This window comes from Corvus moneduloides, chromosome W (genome assembly GCF_009650955.1).
Source record: "Corvus moneduloides isolate bCorMon1 chromosome W, bCorMon1.pri, whole genome shotgun sequence".
NCBI lineage: Eukaryota > Metazoa > Chordata > Aves > Passeriformes > Corvidae > Corvus > Corvus moneduloides.
The window spans coordinates 11,059,980-11,079,225 of NC_045510.1; the positions used below are offsets into that span (position 1 = coordinate 11,059,980).

The 19,246-nt window shown below is 36.2% G+C and overlaps 1 protein-coding gene across 1 annotated transcript in view; it reads right to left on the reverse strand.

Annotated features, from left to right (window-relative positions):
- Positions 1–2,808: 2,808 nt before the first annotated feature.
- LOC116437344 (zinc finger RNA-binding protein-like) overlaps positions 2,809–19,246 on the reverse strand; it is a 52,787-nt gene continuing 36,349 nt past the window's right edge. Inside the window, exons 13-20 of the mRNA XM_032095015.1 lie at positions 17,952–18,157; positions 17,556–17,706; positions 15,970–16,111; positions 9,699–9,796; positions 8,804–8,899; positions 4,012–4,123; positions 3,808–3,905; positions 2,809–3,051 (exon numbers count right to left, since the gene is read on the reverse strand). Of these exons, the coding sequence (XP_031950906.1) occupies positions 2,872–3,051; positions 3,808–3,905; positions 4,012–4,123; positions 8,804–8,899; positions 9,699–9,796; positions 15,970–16,111; positions 17,556–17,706; positions 17,952–18,157 (1,083 nt within the window). The 3' untranslated portion in view covers positions 2,809–2,871. The remainder of the gene's footprint in view (positions 3,052–3,807; positions 3,906–4,011; positions 4,124–8,803; positions 8,900–9,698; positions 9,797–15,969; positions 16,112–17,555; positions 17,707–17,951; positions 18,158–19,246) is intronic.

The following is a 19,246-nucleotide window of genomic DNA, read 5'->3' on the forward strand; positions in this document are numbered from 1 at the left end:
TCTGAGTAGTGAAATAGGTCTAAAAATAGAAGCAGCAAATGAATCCATCACATTCAATAGCTCCATAAGGTTAACAATTCATATAGAATTCTATAATAGGGCAAGAAGCTGATGGAATGTATCCAACAGGCTTGCATTTCTACCAATGCCTCTACAGGAACCCACAATGCTCACAGACAGGACATACTTAAAGACTAGGCAGACAAGTCAAAGATTGAAAATACTTCAAAACAGAACAGCTCTCATTTCACTAAATTGTTCTTCTAAAGTGAGCACTGAGGGGAAAATTCTTGCTGTGTACATTTCTCTTTTGTGTATTATGACTATAGCGTCTGGCACTTTGACATTTAACACACAGCATTGCTGAATAAGAAAGGCCAACACTGTTTATTAGTAAACCACTAGCATTACCAAAACATAGGGTATTAAAATGGTTACTTGTTTGTAAATTGATTACTTGGTCTTAGCTTTATCTTCCTAAGCACACAATGTAATATTTAAAAAGAAAGCTCACGCTGTACTTTTTAAAACCTTGCTTTTCCATTATTCTTAGCTTAACAAGAATCAGAAGTTACATAGTTAAAATAGCCCATTGAAATGGGCAGGTAAAACAGAAATTAACTGCAAATTCACTCTTCACTACACAGCGCAAAAATCATAGTCACAGCTTCATATTTAATGTGGAATCACTTTAAGTATACAATAGTTCAAAAGATCCAGAAACTGGTTAAGAGTTAAAAGCCAGTAGAACAAAACCACAGAAAATCCAAAATACATCTTTGACCTTTTTAATCCTAAATTTTAGGGTCAATCACATGCCCAAATAAACATGTTTGCTTTATGAAGAAAGAAACTTTGGTATGGAGTTGAACTAGCCACATGAGTAACACCTGTAGTTTTCAAAACAAACAGTAATGGCTAATTAGACACCATGGCAGCAAGATATTCCTCTTAACAAACCAACCAACCAACCAACCAACCAAAAAATCCCAAACAACCAAAAACCACCAACTAAGAACAAGCACATGCTTGGAGCCACATATCAAGGCTAGACAAAAGAAACTAGCATAACCCTTTTTTAAAGTAATTTTAAAGCATGCATTAATTATTGTATTTCTGATGCTGAAATTGGCAAGAAATCTTTCCTGCAATGAGAAAGCCTTCCTTTTATTTGCTAACCACTAATAACCACTCCTTTTAAAACTGCACTCTAATGCTTGAAGAACACTATTAATATATTTCCTTAAGATTCTCTCTATTTTTCTAAAATACTGTATATTTCTATTTTACAGGCCCATGCTGTTAGTAGTAAGCATTGCAAACAAAAACATCCCCCCTACTCCAAAAGGTATTTATTAAAAAGGTCAAAGATAAATTCAACCTCAAAATGGAACAAAAAGGTTTTTAAATTGTACCAGAAATAACAAATGATCTTTGTAATGTGTGATAGATTCCTACAGCCATCAATAGGTACCAGAATGCTAGTCTATGTTTATCTGTGAGATTTATGGGTTTGCAACAAAGCATAATACACACTGAACAGAATGAGGGAAACTTCAGTTTCAAGTGTATAATGAATTTTAGCAATTTAATACATTTTAGCTTTTAGTTGCATATTCCACAGTAGTGCTGTGACAACAAATCATACCTGTGTACCAGAGTATACATCAACAGTATGGTGTAACATTACTACACCACTGCTATATTTAGCTTTTTGAAAGAGACATAAGCATACATCAAACAATTTTCAGGGTTATTTTTTCCCTTTGATAATGTTCACTTTTTCAACAATACTTCACTTTTTAAAATTTGAATTATTGGAAAAAAATCACTGAGAGTTTATACAGAAATAGCTATAAGGAATACCCTTACAGGCACTGATATGACAAATGTTTATTTTAAGGGCTGAGAGGCATTAATATCAACAAAGTGGACTGAAAAGAATTACTAACTTTGTCTAAATGGGAAATGCCTGCTTCTGCTCGTATGTTGAAAAAGGAAATTCAGAAAATTATATTTTGATCTTGCTATGTCACAAAGTCAATCATAGAAAGACCTACACATTTAACCTAAAATGATCATTTTAAATGCCCTTATATTAAAAAAACCCAAAACAGCATGCAAAACTTCGATCAATTATGCAGCTGCTTTAAAACTGTTGCAAGACCATACTGTATATATTAGCTTTTATACTGCTAATACACAACTAACAGCAAAGTTGATTAGATTAACAAAAATTAGTCTTAATTACACCTTTATATCACACTAAAGAGACAAATGCCAAAAGATTGGCAAAAAACATTTAATTCTGAGCACTCAAATGGCAGGATAATTGTGTTGCAACCCCTTCACATTTAGGAAAACAAAAGCAAAAACATAATCCTGCAGTCTCACTTTACAAAATTAAGTTCTGTAAAATATCAATTGGGAGGGCAACAGTTTATGCTAAAACAATGCAACTTATACAACTAGCATCAAAGGCAAACAAAAAAACCTTCTAAATAAAAAAAAATAATCAAAATACACATAGGAACAGAAGCACAAACGCTGCATTAAATACAGTCAAGATAAAACAATGCACAAGAGAGACAGTTAGCAACACATTTAAAGAAAATGTAATGAGGAAAAAACTTAACACTGTTTTTTCCAATGACAGAGTTTCCATTTGCAGTCTTTCCTTCCATAATCTGTCTGATACAGTATATCATTAAAATATTCAGAATCTCACAGAAGAGCTATATTTTTCTCTTCCAAATCTAATTATTGAGTTGGTTTTGGATATTTTAAACATACATTATTACATCCATTTAAAAGCAAGGCAACAAATGGACCTTTTATCACCTTCAATTTTAGCACTAATGACAAACATTTTTAAAAGTTATCATAATCTTTTTTGTCTTTTTTTCCCTCTGCTTCAAATCCATCAACCCCATCACTGTCCCTTCTTCTTTTACGATTATTATGGATGTTGAAGCGTTGATTCATCTGTGGTAATGGATCCATTCCTAAAACTTTGTGTATTTGACGGAATGCAAGGAGTCTCAGCGCAAACTAGAAAAAGGATAGAAAGAAGATATTTCTGTTAGAAACAAATGTCAATTTAAAATACTTTATCAAACAATTAATGAAGAACATTAGTGGTATATGATATTATCCTTAGACCTTATTATCCTCTCTTCCTTCCCCCAACAAAGTCAACACAATAAAATGTGTATGTCCCATTTGCTACTTCTATACAAAAGACAACATATTAACTTAAAAATAATATACATGTGTTTTAACTGCTGGACTTGCATTGAAGCAGCCAAGGCTTGTCGTGTGTCCCAATATGCATTAGTAATCTTTAGCAAAAGGATCGAATGAAGAGGTAGGGGCAGTAAACTCTTAAGCTGCAAGCATGAATAGCCAATACTGTAAGTAGATACAATAAATATTAAAATTTAAGCTTGCACAGATTTATAAAATATTAAATGCCAATGCAATTTTAAATCTAATAACATACTACTGTAGAGTAAGCATCTTTATGGAGATATATATATATGTAGATGGGAGTGCTTCAAACTTTTCAGGAAAATATATTAATTTTAGTACAAAAATGAACACTATTATACATTCTCTTTTGTGACATTTTTATTGCCTAGCTTAAGACTGATCATTTGAAAGACCAGACTATATTCTAAGAAAAGAAAATTCATGTCCACCATATAGCTTCATTAATAAAAACAACAAAAAACCCCCCAAATCAACCAACCACCCACCCAAAAACTATCCATCAAATTTAGTTACTTAACACATACTTTTCCTTACCTGTGCACTTGAAGTAATATCCTCTCGTTGCTGATCTGTCATTACAGCAAGTGTATCAAAAGGATCTTTCTCACAAGGGTCCAGAAGGCCAGGACCACCTAAAACAGGCTAATTAGTAGCACATCTCTACCTTATTTCAATCAAGATTACAGATTTTACATTACTTAAACATAAGTATACAGACACTGATCAAATGCAACTTGCCTTTAAGGATGATTCCTGAAGATATACACTCAAAAACTCTTCTTAGTGCATCCCCAGGACTCTGTGGTCCAGTAGCACTGCTAATTGCTTTTTCCACAAGCAACTCCATAGCCTAGAACAATAAGAAAATCCAGCCAATTTAGAAGACTGATTTTAAAAAAAGTTACTACTGTTGTTCAATACAGAACTTTTGATACTGAAATTTTGAAGGATATTACACATCACAGAACACTTTCAGTTAAAATGAAAAAAAAATCAATGTTTTTTAACAATTAATAAAAAGAAAGCTACTGTAAGATTAACACTGAGTATTGAATACTGATATGCTGCTTCTCATGACAAGTTGTCCAAAGTTTTTCTTAGAAATTTATACAGTAGTAGCCTACTTGGAGAACTTGTCCAGTCATTTTTTGAGAGCATAAAACATGGTGGGTCACTGGAATCTGTCAGCCACATGAATAAACAGCATACAGTATGAAATGATGAATTTGATTCATCTAATGAAATTACCAGGATGCTACAGATAAATTATTTTTTTTCTACAAGAATACAGAAACTTAAAGTATCCAAAATTTAATGACCTTTTAACATTTAAGTAGTTACTAGTTCTTCGGTTTCGCAAAACTGAAGTTCACTGCAATTTTTTTCCTGGATATAGGCTAACACTAACTTAGATGTTAAACAAGTGTAAAAAAGACCTTGATGATAAACAGGTATTCTAAAATTTACACATTTTTTTAATGTGAATATTTCCTTTGTTTACCTTTATTAGACACTATTTTTTCCATAAAAAAAAAACAATAAAAATTTTTGCAAAAGTAAGCATTAAATGGATGTTTCAATACCACCTCCTTGGCAAGTTTTATTTTCAAACAATATGTCTCCCTTGTTTTTTGGTGGGATTTTTGGGAGTTTGTTTTTTGGTTCCTCTCCCAAGTTTACAGTTGCTCTAATGTTGCCTTCTATTTCTATTTTCCAAGAATAAATATCCATTCTAATGCATGCAAGTAACTACAGGCAGTGCTGATTACAATAATTCACTAAGGCTGCCTATTTCTTTCTATTTTAGCTCAATTTAACTGACAAATCTCAATTCTTGAGCATGGTATTTTGGTACTTACACTGTATCAGTCAGGATCAAGCTTTTGAGTTTTAGAAACAACAATTTAGTTGTTTTCAAGTATGAAGCAAAATACAGCAGGAAAGAAAAGCAGATCACATTATGGCATTTATTCAAGTCTAGTTCTTTTGGATCCTCATATAATACACTAAAGTCTTCAACTTAATCATAGCAAAATGTGAATTATGATGCCCCAGTGTTTACGTGCACAAAAGGCTAGATTTCAAGTTTGGAAAATAAAAATAAATCAACCTTGAATATTGGTTCCTTCTAACTTGTAGGAACTTGACACAATTCTTCTAACAGTTTTTATTTCTAGGTATATAAAGAGACTGATACAAATGTGTGTTTAGATTTCCTAATATTTCATATTATTAAAACTACTTAGACTCTTTTTCAAAAGCTCTGGCATCTCTGGCTTGTAACAGGCTTCTAGCATACAGGTCAGCAGAAGTTGTGTGTCCAGAAAAATATATTTCTTCAATCTACAAAATTTCATCTGCAACTGTCAGAAATTATATATATTTAAAATCTGTCTTTTTCTTTTTTTTTTTTTTCAGTCAGTAAGACTTTGCCAACAGGCCAAAAGAACAACTGAATACACAAACTTTAATGGTGATTCATGGCACTGGCAATGCATTGGGTACCAAGAGTGTTACCAAACAATTTAAATTTCTTTAATAAGAAGTCTATGCAGCAGTGGGGGAAGATGTTGGAAAATTATTTTAACTTTAGCACAATAATTTATGATCCCTATATTTGTGGTTAATCCTTAGTTTTGTACCAAACAGTGCTTAGTGCAAATACCAGAGATTAATGTGGCCTTGTGTTAACTCCCTATATCTGTGACTAGTAAGTCTTGTGCCAGCTAATGCTTCCTTGTTTACTTCTATCAGTGATTAATATGTATTAGCTGATATCTTAGTTTTGAGAACAAGGATTGTGTGTCAGAGCAAAGAATGATAAGAGAAGTACATTATGACCTGACAACATATTTGAGATACTCTCAAAGAGAAAAGATTCATCAGAAGATCTAGAACCATATCCAAACAAGTCCATGGAAATAATTAGCATATATGTATGTATTCAGGAAATGTGATGAATATGTATTAGTTTCAGGAATATAACCTGGTCTGTTAGGTTGCTGCTCATGCATGCTTTGAGGAGAATCCCCCATGCATCCAGTGCTGCTAATAAAGTAATGTTGGCTTTCTAACCTAGCAAATTGGTTGGAGAGTTTATTTCCCATTTTTTGGAGACAAGAGCAAGACAGGAAGCACTTTTAGAGAGAACTGAGACACACCTAGGCCTGAAATCTCTCATGAAATCCTCATAGGCAAACTCAGGAAGTATGGACTGGATAAGTGGACAGTGAGGTCTATTGAGAACTGGCTGAACGGCAGATCCCAGAGGGTTGTGATCAGGGGCACAGGGTCTAGCTGGAGGCCTGTCACTAGTAGTGTTCCCCAAGGTTCTATACTGCACCCAGTATTGTTTAATGTGTTCATCAAGGACAAAGGGGCAGATGCCTCCTCAGCAAATTTGCTGATGACAAAGCTGGGAGGAGTGGCCGATACCCCTGAGTGCTGTGCTGCTCTTTAGAAGGACCTCAACAGGTTGGAGAGATGAACAGAGAGGAACTGCCTAAAATTCAACAAAGGCAAGTGCAGGGTCCTGCACCTGGGGAGGAATAACCCCAGGCACCAATACAGGCTGGGGGTGACCTGCTGGAAAGCAGAGCTGCAGAGAAGCACCTGGGGATCCTGGCGGACAACAAGCTGTCCATGAGCCAGCAGTGCCCTTGTGGCCAAGAAGGCCAATGGGATCCTGGGGTGTCTTAGGAAGAGCATTGCCAGAAGGTCAAGGGAGGTGGTCCTGCCTTTCTACTCAGCCCTGGTGAGGCACATCTGGAGTGCTGTGTCCAGTTCTGGGCTCCTCAGTACAACAGAGACATGGAGCTCCTGGAGTGGGTCCAGCAGAGGGCTACGAAGTTGATCAAGGGTCTGGAGTATCTCTTACAAGGAAAAGCTGAAGGAACTGGGCCTGTTCGGCCTTGAGAAGAGGCAACTGAGAGGGGACCTCATCAATGTCTATAAGTACCTAAAGGGTGGGTGTCAGAGGATAGAGTCAGGCTCTTCTCAGTGATGCCAACCAACAAAACAAGAAGCAGTGTGCAGAAACTGACGCACAGGAAGTTCCACCTGAATATAAGGAAGAACTTCTTTATTCTATGAGCGACCATGCACTGGAACAGGTTGCCCAGAGAGGTTGAGTAGTCTCCCTCGCTGGAGATATTCCAGATCCATCTGGATGCAATCCTGTGCCATGTGCTCTCAGATGACCCTGCTTGAGCAGGGAGGCTGAACCAGATGACCCACTGTGGTCCCTTCCAACTTCACCCATTCTGTGATTCTGTGACACATTGCTTCATACCTCTCTTCCCTTCTGGCTGTGCCTTAGAACAGATATTATGAGAAATAAGAAGCAACATTCCTTGTTCTTCATCTATGTGCCTGCTGTGTGTTGCAATATTTTAAAGGATGCTTTTCTAAAAATATGCCTGGGTTTATTCTTTGCCTACTTAGTAAGCAATATTGAGGGTACTTACATACTTCTGAGCTTCTGTTAAACTATATTTGTACAGTATATCTTTCATGAGGTATAGCACAGAAATTGGAATTTTTTTTTTTTTTACTTTAAATATTTTAAAAAGCAGAAATAATTGCTCCACATTTTTTCCGGTCGGCAAGCTTATTACAATTGTAAAACATTTCTCATTGAAATAATGCCAACTATTATAACTGTCTTGACAATGTTAGCACTCTTCCTGCCAAAACTGAAAAGTCTACATTAGGAAGCAGCACAGCGCAACAGGATTTGGTCTATGAAACAAAACAGTCAAAGTTGAATTTACCTCCACATATATATGCTTCAGAGATTTTGTTTCAAACTAACTTTGTCCAGTCAACAGATTGAACATTTATTAATATTTGGAACACAAGTTGCACTCCTGGAGAGCATAATTTAAGATAGTTAATGTAAAAGAATGCTCCAAAACCACTCAGCTGCAAGAATTGAGATAGGTAATCAGTTACAACCTAGAGATGTGTCTAAGTGACACTGATTAAAATGCCAATGGTGACACATCCACAGACTAGTACTGTGGTATTTAATCTTGCAGAAACAATATATTAATGATTGCAGGAATTGCTGTGATTTATTTTTTTAAGTAGCCTTTCTGTTATCACAGAGCTATCTGGGCACAGCTGACATTATTTTCAATCAGTTTCAGTAAAGTCCAAGCAATTCAGAGTAGGTTGTAAGAAAAAAATAGATTCTTTTATACAGAGTAAAGGAAAAAATACTAAAATATAGAATAAGAATGCTACCCTCAAAGAATTCTAAACAAGAAGAAAATTTCTTTTGAAAAAAGTTTTCAGCTCCACATGGCAAAACCACAGAAAATTAAATTTTTAGAGGTAATCTGGATCGTTTGTTGGGGAAAACCAAAAAACCAACCAACCAACAAACCACCCAAGCAAAACCCTACATTACTCCTTGAAAAAACCTAAATTTTAAAACTGTAGTAATACGTTCCCATGTTTTATTTGCAGTGGATTATAAAAAATACAATGTGCATTAAAAAGACTCATTCAAAAGAACATTACTCACCCAGCTTGGAAAATCAGACCAAGTTGGAACCCGCTGACAGAGGTCACGAAGAATACGTATGATAACCACACAGGACTGCAGACCATTAGCTCTAGCCTTGAGAGCAATACAAAATCAAATTAATCCCAGCATCTACAGCAAGTAGGATTTGTTGAAAGACTAAAACACCGCTGTTCAATGGAAGCTCAGATACAAGACTGAAACAAATCATTCTACAACTTTATTCCAAGAGCTGCCATTTACAGCAGTATTTTATACAGGGTTAGTAATTTAAGGTGATAGAAGTCAGAGTGCACAGGTTATACAAGAATAACATTTCTTGATCCCCTATACACTTTGACCTATGTTCACCTGCAACAATAAATACAGTATTTTTCTATATTAGAAATAAAAATAAAGATCTAAGAAATAGGTATAGAGACTGAAAGGTCAAGGGAATCTGTTTGGTTTCTTTATTGTGCCTTTGCCAGAATGTAAAGTCACTAAACCAAACAGTTGCTTCTTGCCTTTCGTTCCCTACACTTAAAGAAATAGGAAAAAAGTCTTAAATCTAAACACAAAGCTTTAAACACATATTCCATTATTTAAAGCAAAGTTACTCTGCAGCCTTATGGAATACATAACAAATATACAACGTATGATCACCCCAAGTGAGTCAATCTTTCAACATCGCCTTCTCGATGACCAGAAAAAGAAAAAAAGGTCAAATGAGCAATAACTGCATAAAGCAGTTCCTCCCTACTCAACCTTCTACACTTAAATTCAGGGACCAGAAAAATATTAAGTATTATTAGCATGAACAACACTGAGTGTTTTCACACAGTTAAACATTTATATTGCAACTGAACTAATCTCTCATAAGGCTACAAGAAGAAAATAAAATTATGTTCCGAACCTGGAACCACTTAGCGTGGCGTAGAGCAGCCAGAGCGTCAAGGCATTTTTGCCTGTCCAAGACGTCCGGTGGGTCTTTCACCATACCCGAGGTTACATCTAAAATGGATTGAATTGGCAAAATGCAGTGAGGAATGGGTGTTTGACCATTTAAAGCAGCTTCAATGTCACACATGCCATTTAAAGCTTACATCCTTGAACAACAAATGTAATTGCTCAATAAAAGTCATTCAATTAGTATTAGGGCATTAACCCAGTATGAAGATTGTAGAATCATATTAAACTTTAGCTGTCAGGTTATTTTCAAACGCATTGCAGATTATGCAATACATAGTACTTCTTTCTTTAAGCTAACACTGGAAAAACATATATCCCCTAAAATGAAATAGCTAAGGAAGAATGGTTGGACACAGTGCACCAGCACAGAGACCACAAGACAGAAGGAACACTAAAAATTCACTTTAACAAAGTAGAAATAGTCACACTTAGTTTCATGAAAATTTTCATGGTCACATGCTATTTGGGACCTACTCTTTTTAAGAAAAGCTAAGTATATTAACAAAAAAAAACCACTTAAAAGCACTAGATATTTTGTAATGTTATTTTTATCATACCTTAAACTTAAAATGGAAATTATTTTGCATTTAAAAAAACTGACTAAAGGAATGTGAAATGCTCTTCAGTTTTAAGAGTCCCATTACTTTTTAATATCCTCTCTTATATAAATTCCTCAGCCCTTGATATATGTGCTCCAATACCATTCAGGATGCAAGCAAGGATCTGAAAAGGGACTGCTTTACTTATGATTCAGCAAGAAAAAGAAAAGCCAAAATAGGAAAAACCAAAGCAGACTATCTGTATGAAGGGCCAGAAGGAGAATCTGGGGAACTACAGGCCTGTCACCCTGACCTTGGTACCAAGAGAATGTCATGGAGCAGATCATCTTGAGTATCATCATGCGGCACATACAGGACAACCGGGGATCAGGCCCAGCCAGCATGGGTTTAGGAAAGGCAGGTCCTGCTTAAATGACCTTATCTCCCTCTATGACAGGGTGACCCACTTAGTGGATGAGGGAAAGGCTGGGGATGTTGTCTACCTAGACCTAGTAAAGCCTTTGACACCATTTCCCACAGCATTCTCCTGGAGAAACTGGCTGTCCATGGCTCAGACAGGTGCACTCTTTCTTGAGTAAAAACCTGTCTGGACAGCCAGGCCCAGAGTGGGGGGGAATGGAGTTACATCCAGCTGGTGGTCAGTCACTAGTGGGGTTCCCCAAGGCTCAGTACTGGGGCCAGTCCTGTTTAATATCTTTATCAATGATGTGGATGAGGGGATTGAGTGCACCCTCAGTAAGTTTGCAGATAACACCAAGTTGGGTGGGAGTGTTGGTCTGCTCGAGGGTAGGAAGGCTCTGCAGAGGAATCTGGACAGGCTGGTTTGATGGGCCGAGGCCAATGGTATGAGGTTCAACAAGGCCAAGTGCCGGGTCCTGCACTTGGGTCACAACAACCCCACGCAGCACTACAGGCTGGGGGGAGAATTGGCTGGAAAGTTGTTTGGCAGAAAAGGACCTGGGGGCAATGGTTGACAGCAGCTGAACATGAGCCAGTGTGTGCCCAGGTGGCCAAGAAGGCCAATAACATCCTGGATTGTATCAGAAATAGTGTGGCCAGCAGGGCTAGGGAAGTGATTATCCCTCTCTATTGGGCACTGGTGAGGCCACACCTTGAATCCTGTGTTCAGTTTTGGGCCCCTCAAAACAAGACAGACATTGAGGTGCTAGAGTGTGTCCAGAGAAGGACAATGGAGATGGTGAAAGGTCTAGAGCACAAGTCCTATGAGGAGCGGCTGAGGGAGCTGGAGGTATTTATCCTAGAGAAAAGGAGGCTCAGGGGAGACCTTATCACTCTCTACAACTACCTGAAAGGAGGCTGTAGCCAGGTGGGTGTTGGTCTCTTCTCCCATGTAGCAAGGGATAGGACAGGAGGAAATGGCCTCAAGTTGTGCCAGGGGAGGTTTAGATTAGATATTAGGAAAAATTTCTTCGTGGAAAGGGTTGTCAAGCATTGGAAGAGGCTGCCCAGGGAAGTGGCTGAGTCACCATCCCTGAAGGGATTTAAAAGAAATGTAGATGTGGCACTGTAGATGCAGTGGACTTGGCAGTGTTAGTTTAATGGTTGGAGTTGATGATCTTGAAGGGCTTTTCGAACCTAAATGATTCTATGATTCTATTATTCTAAAATATACTAGATCTTTTATATTTAAATGTTCAGAAAAGGATTAATTACAAAGCAGATTGCTTTGTTACCAAAATGGAAAAGACCACAAGGCCCTTTTGGAAATGGTTTAAATCAATGAAACTGGAACCACTGAACAATATGAAATAGTACCTTCAAGTTACTTTAAAAATTGTAGGGATATAATGTAATGATCACTCTTTAAAGTATTTTGTTTTACTAATTATGAAAATGGCTGTTGTGACTAGTGACAAAGTATACTGGTAGCATAACTGGTGATACACCAGACAAGATGAAAGAAAAAGCCTTCACTCAATGGCATTCATTTCACAGGAGCTGGCTGAATGGAATATAGTTTACTCCAGCAAGATATAAAGTTAGGTAACTCCGAGAATAGAAGTTATATATATAGTCTCATGAAACATGCCAGAAAGTAGGGATGCTGCAGAGAGACAGACCAGAAACCACCTATTTATACACAAATGCAAAATAAATAGTAGGATACTTTAAATAGAGGATACTTTAGAGAGAACTAAAAAGCCATGAATGAACATGGTGCTATAACTTGGCAAAACTTAAATCCAAAATACTCCATTCAGATTTGGGCATTTTTTTATAGGATAGTCCCATTGCTCTGCACAGGGCTAAAAGGAGGAAGATTTCAAAATAAGAACAAAGCTAAGAACATAGGTATCATCTCAAACAGATATTTAAACTTATGGACTATATGTTAAAGTGGAAAGAAGAATAACTGCACCAACAAGGTATTTACAGAGCAAATGAAGACATTTAAAGTGGCATTTAATTTAAAACAAAACTCAAACTGACACCTATATACAAGAGGGGTGCCAGGTAAAATAACAGATGAAACAAGTAAAACTTGGGTATAAAAAGACAAGGAATACATTTAGAGTAAATGCACAGCAGGAAAATAAGAGGCAAAATAAGGTTGAGAAATTAAAAATGTGTCTCTTCTGTCTAGTAGCCTAATCAGTCCATTTTTTACAGCCTTTTAAAACTACTATGCAAATAGATTATACCGTGCAAACTTTTATCACAATAACTCACTACATAATTTGAAACTCCAATTATTTCTAGCTCCAAAAAACTTCAATTTGGAAAATAATTTTACTAAAAATAATTACAGTTTAAGTGCACAGAAGAGAATCGTACTCAGTGCTGGAAATGTCAATCTAAAATGTGCCACTACTAGGTATCATATGAATATCCTTGAAACACAAAAAGACTAAGCCAGAAGTTGTAAGACACCTAATTGCACTGAGAATACATTGACTGGAAAAAAATGTATCAAGGAAACTCTTGTAATACTTAATCTGTGAATTTTTGCATCTGTTTTACATTTCAGGATTAACCCCTTAAATAGTCTTTAACTAAATTCAGATGCCTAACCTACCACCTTGTTAAGCTAAGACAAAAAAAGTTGAATTAATTTACAACACACAAGCATGAATTCTTACCCTATATAACTTAATTTATTACTACCCTAAATATAAGGGGTTAATCTTCAGTTAGACATGCTGTGTCCACACTACTTCTTCATTAAAAGTTAACAGGCGTATCCAATTTTACTAAGTTTTATTATGCAAAATACATTTTACCCAGTCAACTATTTGAAAACTAGTGCGAACACTGCTTAATTCTAGGATAGAGACAAAGGCAAAAAGAAAAAACCCCAAAGTAACAGTAGGTGCTAGGACTATGCATCCAAACCCCTCCTTTGTAAAGTATGGCAGGTGTGACACTGAGCTTTAGAAAACCTTGGTCAAAAATCCTTCCGATGTCTTGGCAGCAACCCCTGACAGGAATCAAGATCCTCTGCTAGAAAGCTTTGGACTGGGGCTGTTAGCTAAGGATAAAAAAAAAGACACACGTACACACATATATATATATATATATGCTTTTATAAATATGTACACTTTGCTGAAGGAAAGACTCTACAGCTGGGTTAGAGCCCTTTGAATATATCAGATTTGGTAAACTGTCAAATGCACAATACTGTAAGGAACAGTAGCTATGTGGTTAACAATTTTATTTCACACTGGTTTTGGTTTGGGTTTTTTTTAGCCTTTTATCATGTAATGGGATTATTACACATCAAACATGTTTCTATTCCACATGCGAGTCTCAGTCTCATCTTTACTCAAACTGCAGGCTAAAAATAAAAAAAAAACTTTAAACCATTGTAAGACACAGAGCATGAGGAGCTGCAGTAAGAAAAAACACAAACACATACTATTACTCTGCAGCAAATAAGCAGAAGTCTTCATAAGAAGGCCTTCTTTGCTGCAATAATTTGCAATTCAGTCTTCTATTTGCTCTAGCTTCAAAAGTGAACTTTTTATACTGCTCAGTGTCTTGAAAAGAAATCTAACTTGATTTTGCTTGCCTAGAGGCAGTACTCCAGCAGTGAATAAACTCATTTTAACTCAAGTGTGGGTCAGACAAAAGTATAGATTTGTTTCCTTTAGGTGGCATAAATTAAGGGATTGATCATAATAATTTGAAATTTGTTTTCTTTTTAGTCTACATCATAGAATTTTAGGCCAGAAAATGGAAATTTAGTATTGTGGCAGGATCAGTATTGTACCTTTTCACAGTATGTTAATAAATGAACATGGTGTTTAAGGTTAATTTCATTTAATGCTTAATGTAATTTAATAATCAAATATTTTAAAGCATTCTTTATGAGCTTAAATAATACATGAAGTCTGATTCAGCACAGACAAATTAAAAGTCATGTTACACTTAAGATTTTCAAAAAACAAGTAAACTGGTTGGGTGTGACAGTATATGTACAAAGACTTTATAACTAGGAATAATATGTAAAGCTCAAAAATGATGTACAAAGCACTCTTTAAGACTCTTCAGAAGTCATCCAAACTAGAGAATGTATCTTGACATTTTTCTTTCTGATTATGTAGGATGACTTTGTTAACACAGCTTGCTTACAATGCATTAGTCATAGCTACAGAACATTTACTAATGCAATATAAAAATCTCAAGTAATTTAGAGGACATGTAATGATAAGATGAAATAAAAAAAGTCTCTGTGGCTTATATAAATACATATATACACAAGCACAAGTATACATACATACAATTTTTTTCAACCTGCATAGGAGAAGTGTTAAGACAGCCTCAGATTTGCTATACGTAGGTTCACTGTCAAACACCAGAACCCTGTTCGCCATGATCTCTTTCAACTATGAAAATACAGGATTAAAAGGAAACAAAAGTTAATTTTATCTGACCCATAAACAAAAGGAACCAATGTACTGTAGACATTAATCATGCTTGTTGGCTTAAAAGCTTTTAAAGCTTGGAAAGCATTACAAAACAGACCATAAAGCAACATTGCTGGCACCAGAGAAACTGTGAACTTCAGAAATGTAATTTTATTTACAAACTCCACTTTCTGCTACAGCTGAAACGACAAAGCCATTTATTTTCCTAGTCTGAGTTTGCCAGTCTGATAGAAGACTGGTTGCAATATCAGGAGCCTAAATATATTCAAAAATCACTCCAGACCAAAAAGCAACCTCAGAGCGCTGGAAAAAAATTACATCTTATTTTAAAATTATAAGCACTGTTACCATCAAAAATATTATAAAAGTAAATTTTAAGTGGTGCTGCTATTTGGAATATGTAAATGATGGTAATACTGATCCAGCTAAAACTTGAAAATGTGATCTTTCTTTTAGGACAGGACTGCATTAGAAAGCCAGTTTATAGCCACTTGTTATAAAATACTTAGTTTTCCATATAATTTTATAAGAGAGAGAAAAAATAAATCAAGTTTGTACCTTTTCCAGAAAGCTGAGGTTGGACTTTAAGTTAGAATTTTTAAAAATTAAATGTATCATATAAGCATTTTTTATAGCAAATTGTTCTCTACCGAGACTGCTTGTCGTTTTGATCAAGTACATTAGTTATGCCAGCATGTTGCCTTCTAGGACCTCAATGCCATCTTAAGCAAATAGATAGAAGTAACATCTTTAACAACTTCCCAACCTCCATCCCTCATGTTCTCCTCCCGAATGACTGGAGATGTCAGTGTGATAGTAACTTGCATTTTGGGTTCCACACATGAATTTAAAATTATTGCTGCTTCTGGGATTGCACATTTGATATCATATTTCTCGGGACTTATTACCTAAATATCAAGAAACAGAAATTTCTATTAGCATGTGGCCAATAAAAGGGGAAGAAAATGGATTTCAACATAGCCTTTTTTAACAGAAAGGCAGAAACACAATATAATCATATGAAGCAAATACCTCTGTATTCAAAGAAACAACACTATACACAATTAATACATATAGATATATATGGACTTGCATACTGTTTCCAAATCATTAATGAAAACACACTGCAGTTGCCAAGCGTGCAAATGAGAAAAAAACAACCAAGTGAAATTCATATACTAAGTAAATGACATAAGAATTTTGACAGCATTTGAGATAAAAGCCTCAGCGCCACTTCAAATGCCAGTTGAATATTTTTCTCATTGGAACATAAGAGCCTTTAAAAAGCACAAAGATGCTGTGGTGGTTCTTCAAGCTTGCAGTTACAAGATGGGTACTGCAAGTCACATTCTATACTTGGCTATCACAACATCCTCTGATGAGAGCAAAGGGCAAGATTAACACTGGGGGAAAAAATAGTAAGAGTAACAAGGTGGTTACTCAGAATTGTTTCTTGTGACTAGATTTAATAACTCTAAATATCCCCAAAATAAAGCTGTATGCATCTCTATCACCTTCTTCCACAAACTAGAGGGACAAGTGAATTCTCCACAAAGCCAGATCAAGATGTGCAGTTTTTAAGTTTTCTTCTGTTCTGTTATTTCAAACAAGAGCAAACCCAATATTTTTTCTAATTAATCTGATCCTGCTAATGCTTCTACCATGCCACTGATTCTGTTGAGCATTTTACCAGACTGCATTGAAATACTAATGCTATGAAAAGCATCCTATAACAATGGTGGACAGGCTTTGTTCAGTAGAGAGCACTGAAGCTAAAAACTTTATTCTGTACTTTCATTTCTTGTAGAAATACAGCAAATGGTTTATATGAATTTTGCTGAATGGTTTAAGACTATGTGTAATTTTTTTTTTAGTGCCAAATTAAAAAAACACACACAAGACTTAGTTAACTACTTCTGGGACTACAAAGCACTGACACATACAAACTGGAAACAAGACAAGTACAAAGAGACTGGCATTAATGGAGATCTTTGACCTTCAGGCAGTGCAAGCTTCCTGTAACACCACACAAATTACCTCTATCACTGCTGGTAACTGGATAATAGTCTTTCTTCTGCTCATTTCTATTTCCCAGTTGAAGGAAATCTATTAAATGATGATTAATACTACACTGCTAGCAAAAGCGCCTAGACACTTGTATGGATGTAATATACAGAAAGCAAAACACGCAGCATAGTCTCTGAATTCAGACACAAACACTCAGAAAATGAAAAGAAACTGTACCTGAGCTATGAAATGAAGCATAGTCAGCCCTACAGACATTTGACTTGAGGACAGACCTTTACAGTATTTTTACCAAAATTCAAATCCAAAAATCTAAATATTACTTACTGCAAGTTGTTTGGGAAGACTTTCAGCAATAAAACCAAGTAACATCTTTGAAGGCTTCTCAGCACATAACAAAACAAGATTGACGTTTCGGTCTCCACGGAGTAACAAACCTTTAGCCAAAACGCCCACCCGTAAAACTCCTTTCAAAGCTCTGTGAATTATAGTTAAAAGCTGCATTTAAAATAATATAAAAATCATAAAACTAAACATGAAGATAGAAAAACTAAACAAAATAGCACTATTCCATATAGTCTTGAGGCCACAGTGACATATGTCATATCAAAATCCAAAGGGAACAGAATTCCTGAAAGCACTGACAACAGTACAAGGAAAAACATAAAATGGCTTCAGAAACAAGTCATAAAATTCTTAAAAAATAATAAGGAAAAAAAATACCTGTCTTTACTGCTGTCTTTTTTGTCATCTCCCTCTTTGCTCTTGTTTTTTTCATGGTCAGTCATATTGTCAGAAACAAGTTTCAAAGCACGCTCAGTAATAGAAACAATTTTTTGGACTGCTTGAAGTTCCTCCTCTGTTGGATATATAGCTGCATGTTTGGTCATCACATAGCGGTCATCAGAGGAGTCAGGGCGTCGTAGAGGCTAAACAGATGAAAAAGCACATTTCTGAAATTTGGGTACACAACAGGTCAAGGCAGGTGACTACTCTGCTCTGCTCTCATGAGACCCCACCTGGAGTACTGCATCCAGCTCTGGCAAACCCAACATAAGAAGGATGTGGACCTACTGGAGCAAGTCCAGAGAAGGCCACCAAGATGATCACAGGGATGGAGCACTTCTCCTACGAAGACAGGCTGAGAGAGTTGGGGCTGTTCAGCCTGGAGAAGAGAAGGCTCTAGGGAGATCTTAGAGCACCTTCCAGTGCCTAAAGGGGGCCTACAAGAGAGCTGGAGAGGAACTTTTTACAAGGGCATGTAGTGAAAGGACGAGGGCTTTAAACTGAAAGAGGATAGGTTTACATTAGATATTAGGAAGAAACTCTTTACTGTGAGGGTGGTGAGGCCCTGGAACAGGTTGCCCAGAGAAGTTGTGAATGCCCCATCCCTGGAAGTGTTCAAGGCCAGTTTGGATGTGGCTCTGAGCAACCTGGTCTAGTGGAAGGTGTCCCTGCCCATGGTAGGGGGTTGGAACTAGATGATCTTTAAGGTCCATTCCAACCCAAACTATTCTATAATTCTATGATATACTTTCAAGTTCACAGGTGATATGTGACCAAAAACCAAACGTGGCTAAACAACAGAATATTCAAACCTCAAATTATTGAGATGTAAGGAAACATGAACTGAAGTATCCTTAATAACTTACACTGATCACAATCAATCATATCTGAAAAAAACATGAGATGTACAAAAAATAAACAAATTGGGAAATCCCAGGATCAAAAGTACCTCCCCAACATAAATATCTATTGTCTTTCTGTTAACTGGGAAATACTTGCATACTGCCACAAAATAAAGTATCCATGATTGCTTTTATAGAATCACAGAGGAATTCAAATAGGAAGGGACCTCAGGAGGTCCTCTAATCCAGCCTCCTGTGGAAACCATGGTCAGCTATAAGACTATCATGTTGCTCAGAGCTTCATCCAGTCGGTTCTTGAAAACCGCCAAAGATGGAGCTTCACAACATCTGTGTGGAGAAAAAAAGAAAAAAAAAATCCTGTATTTAGTT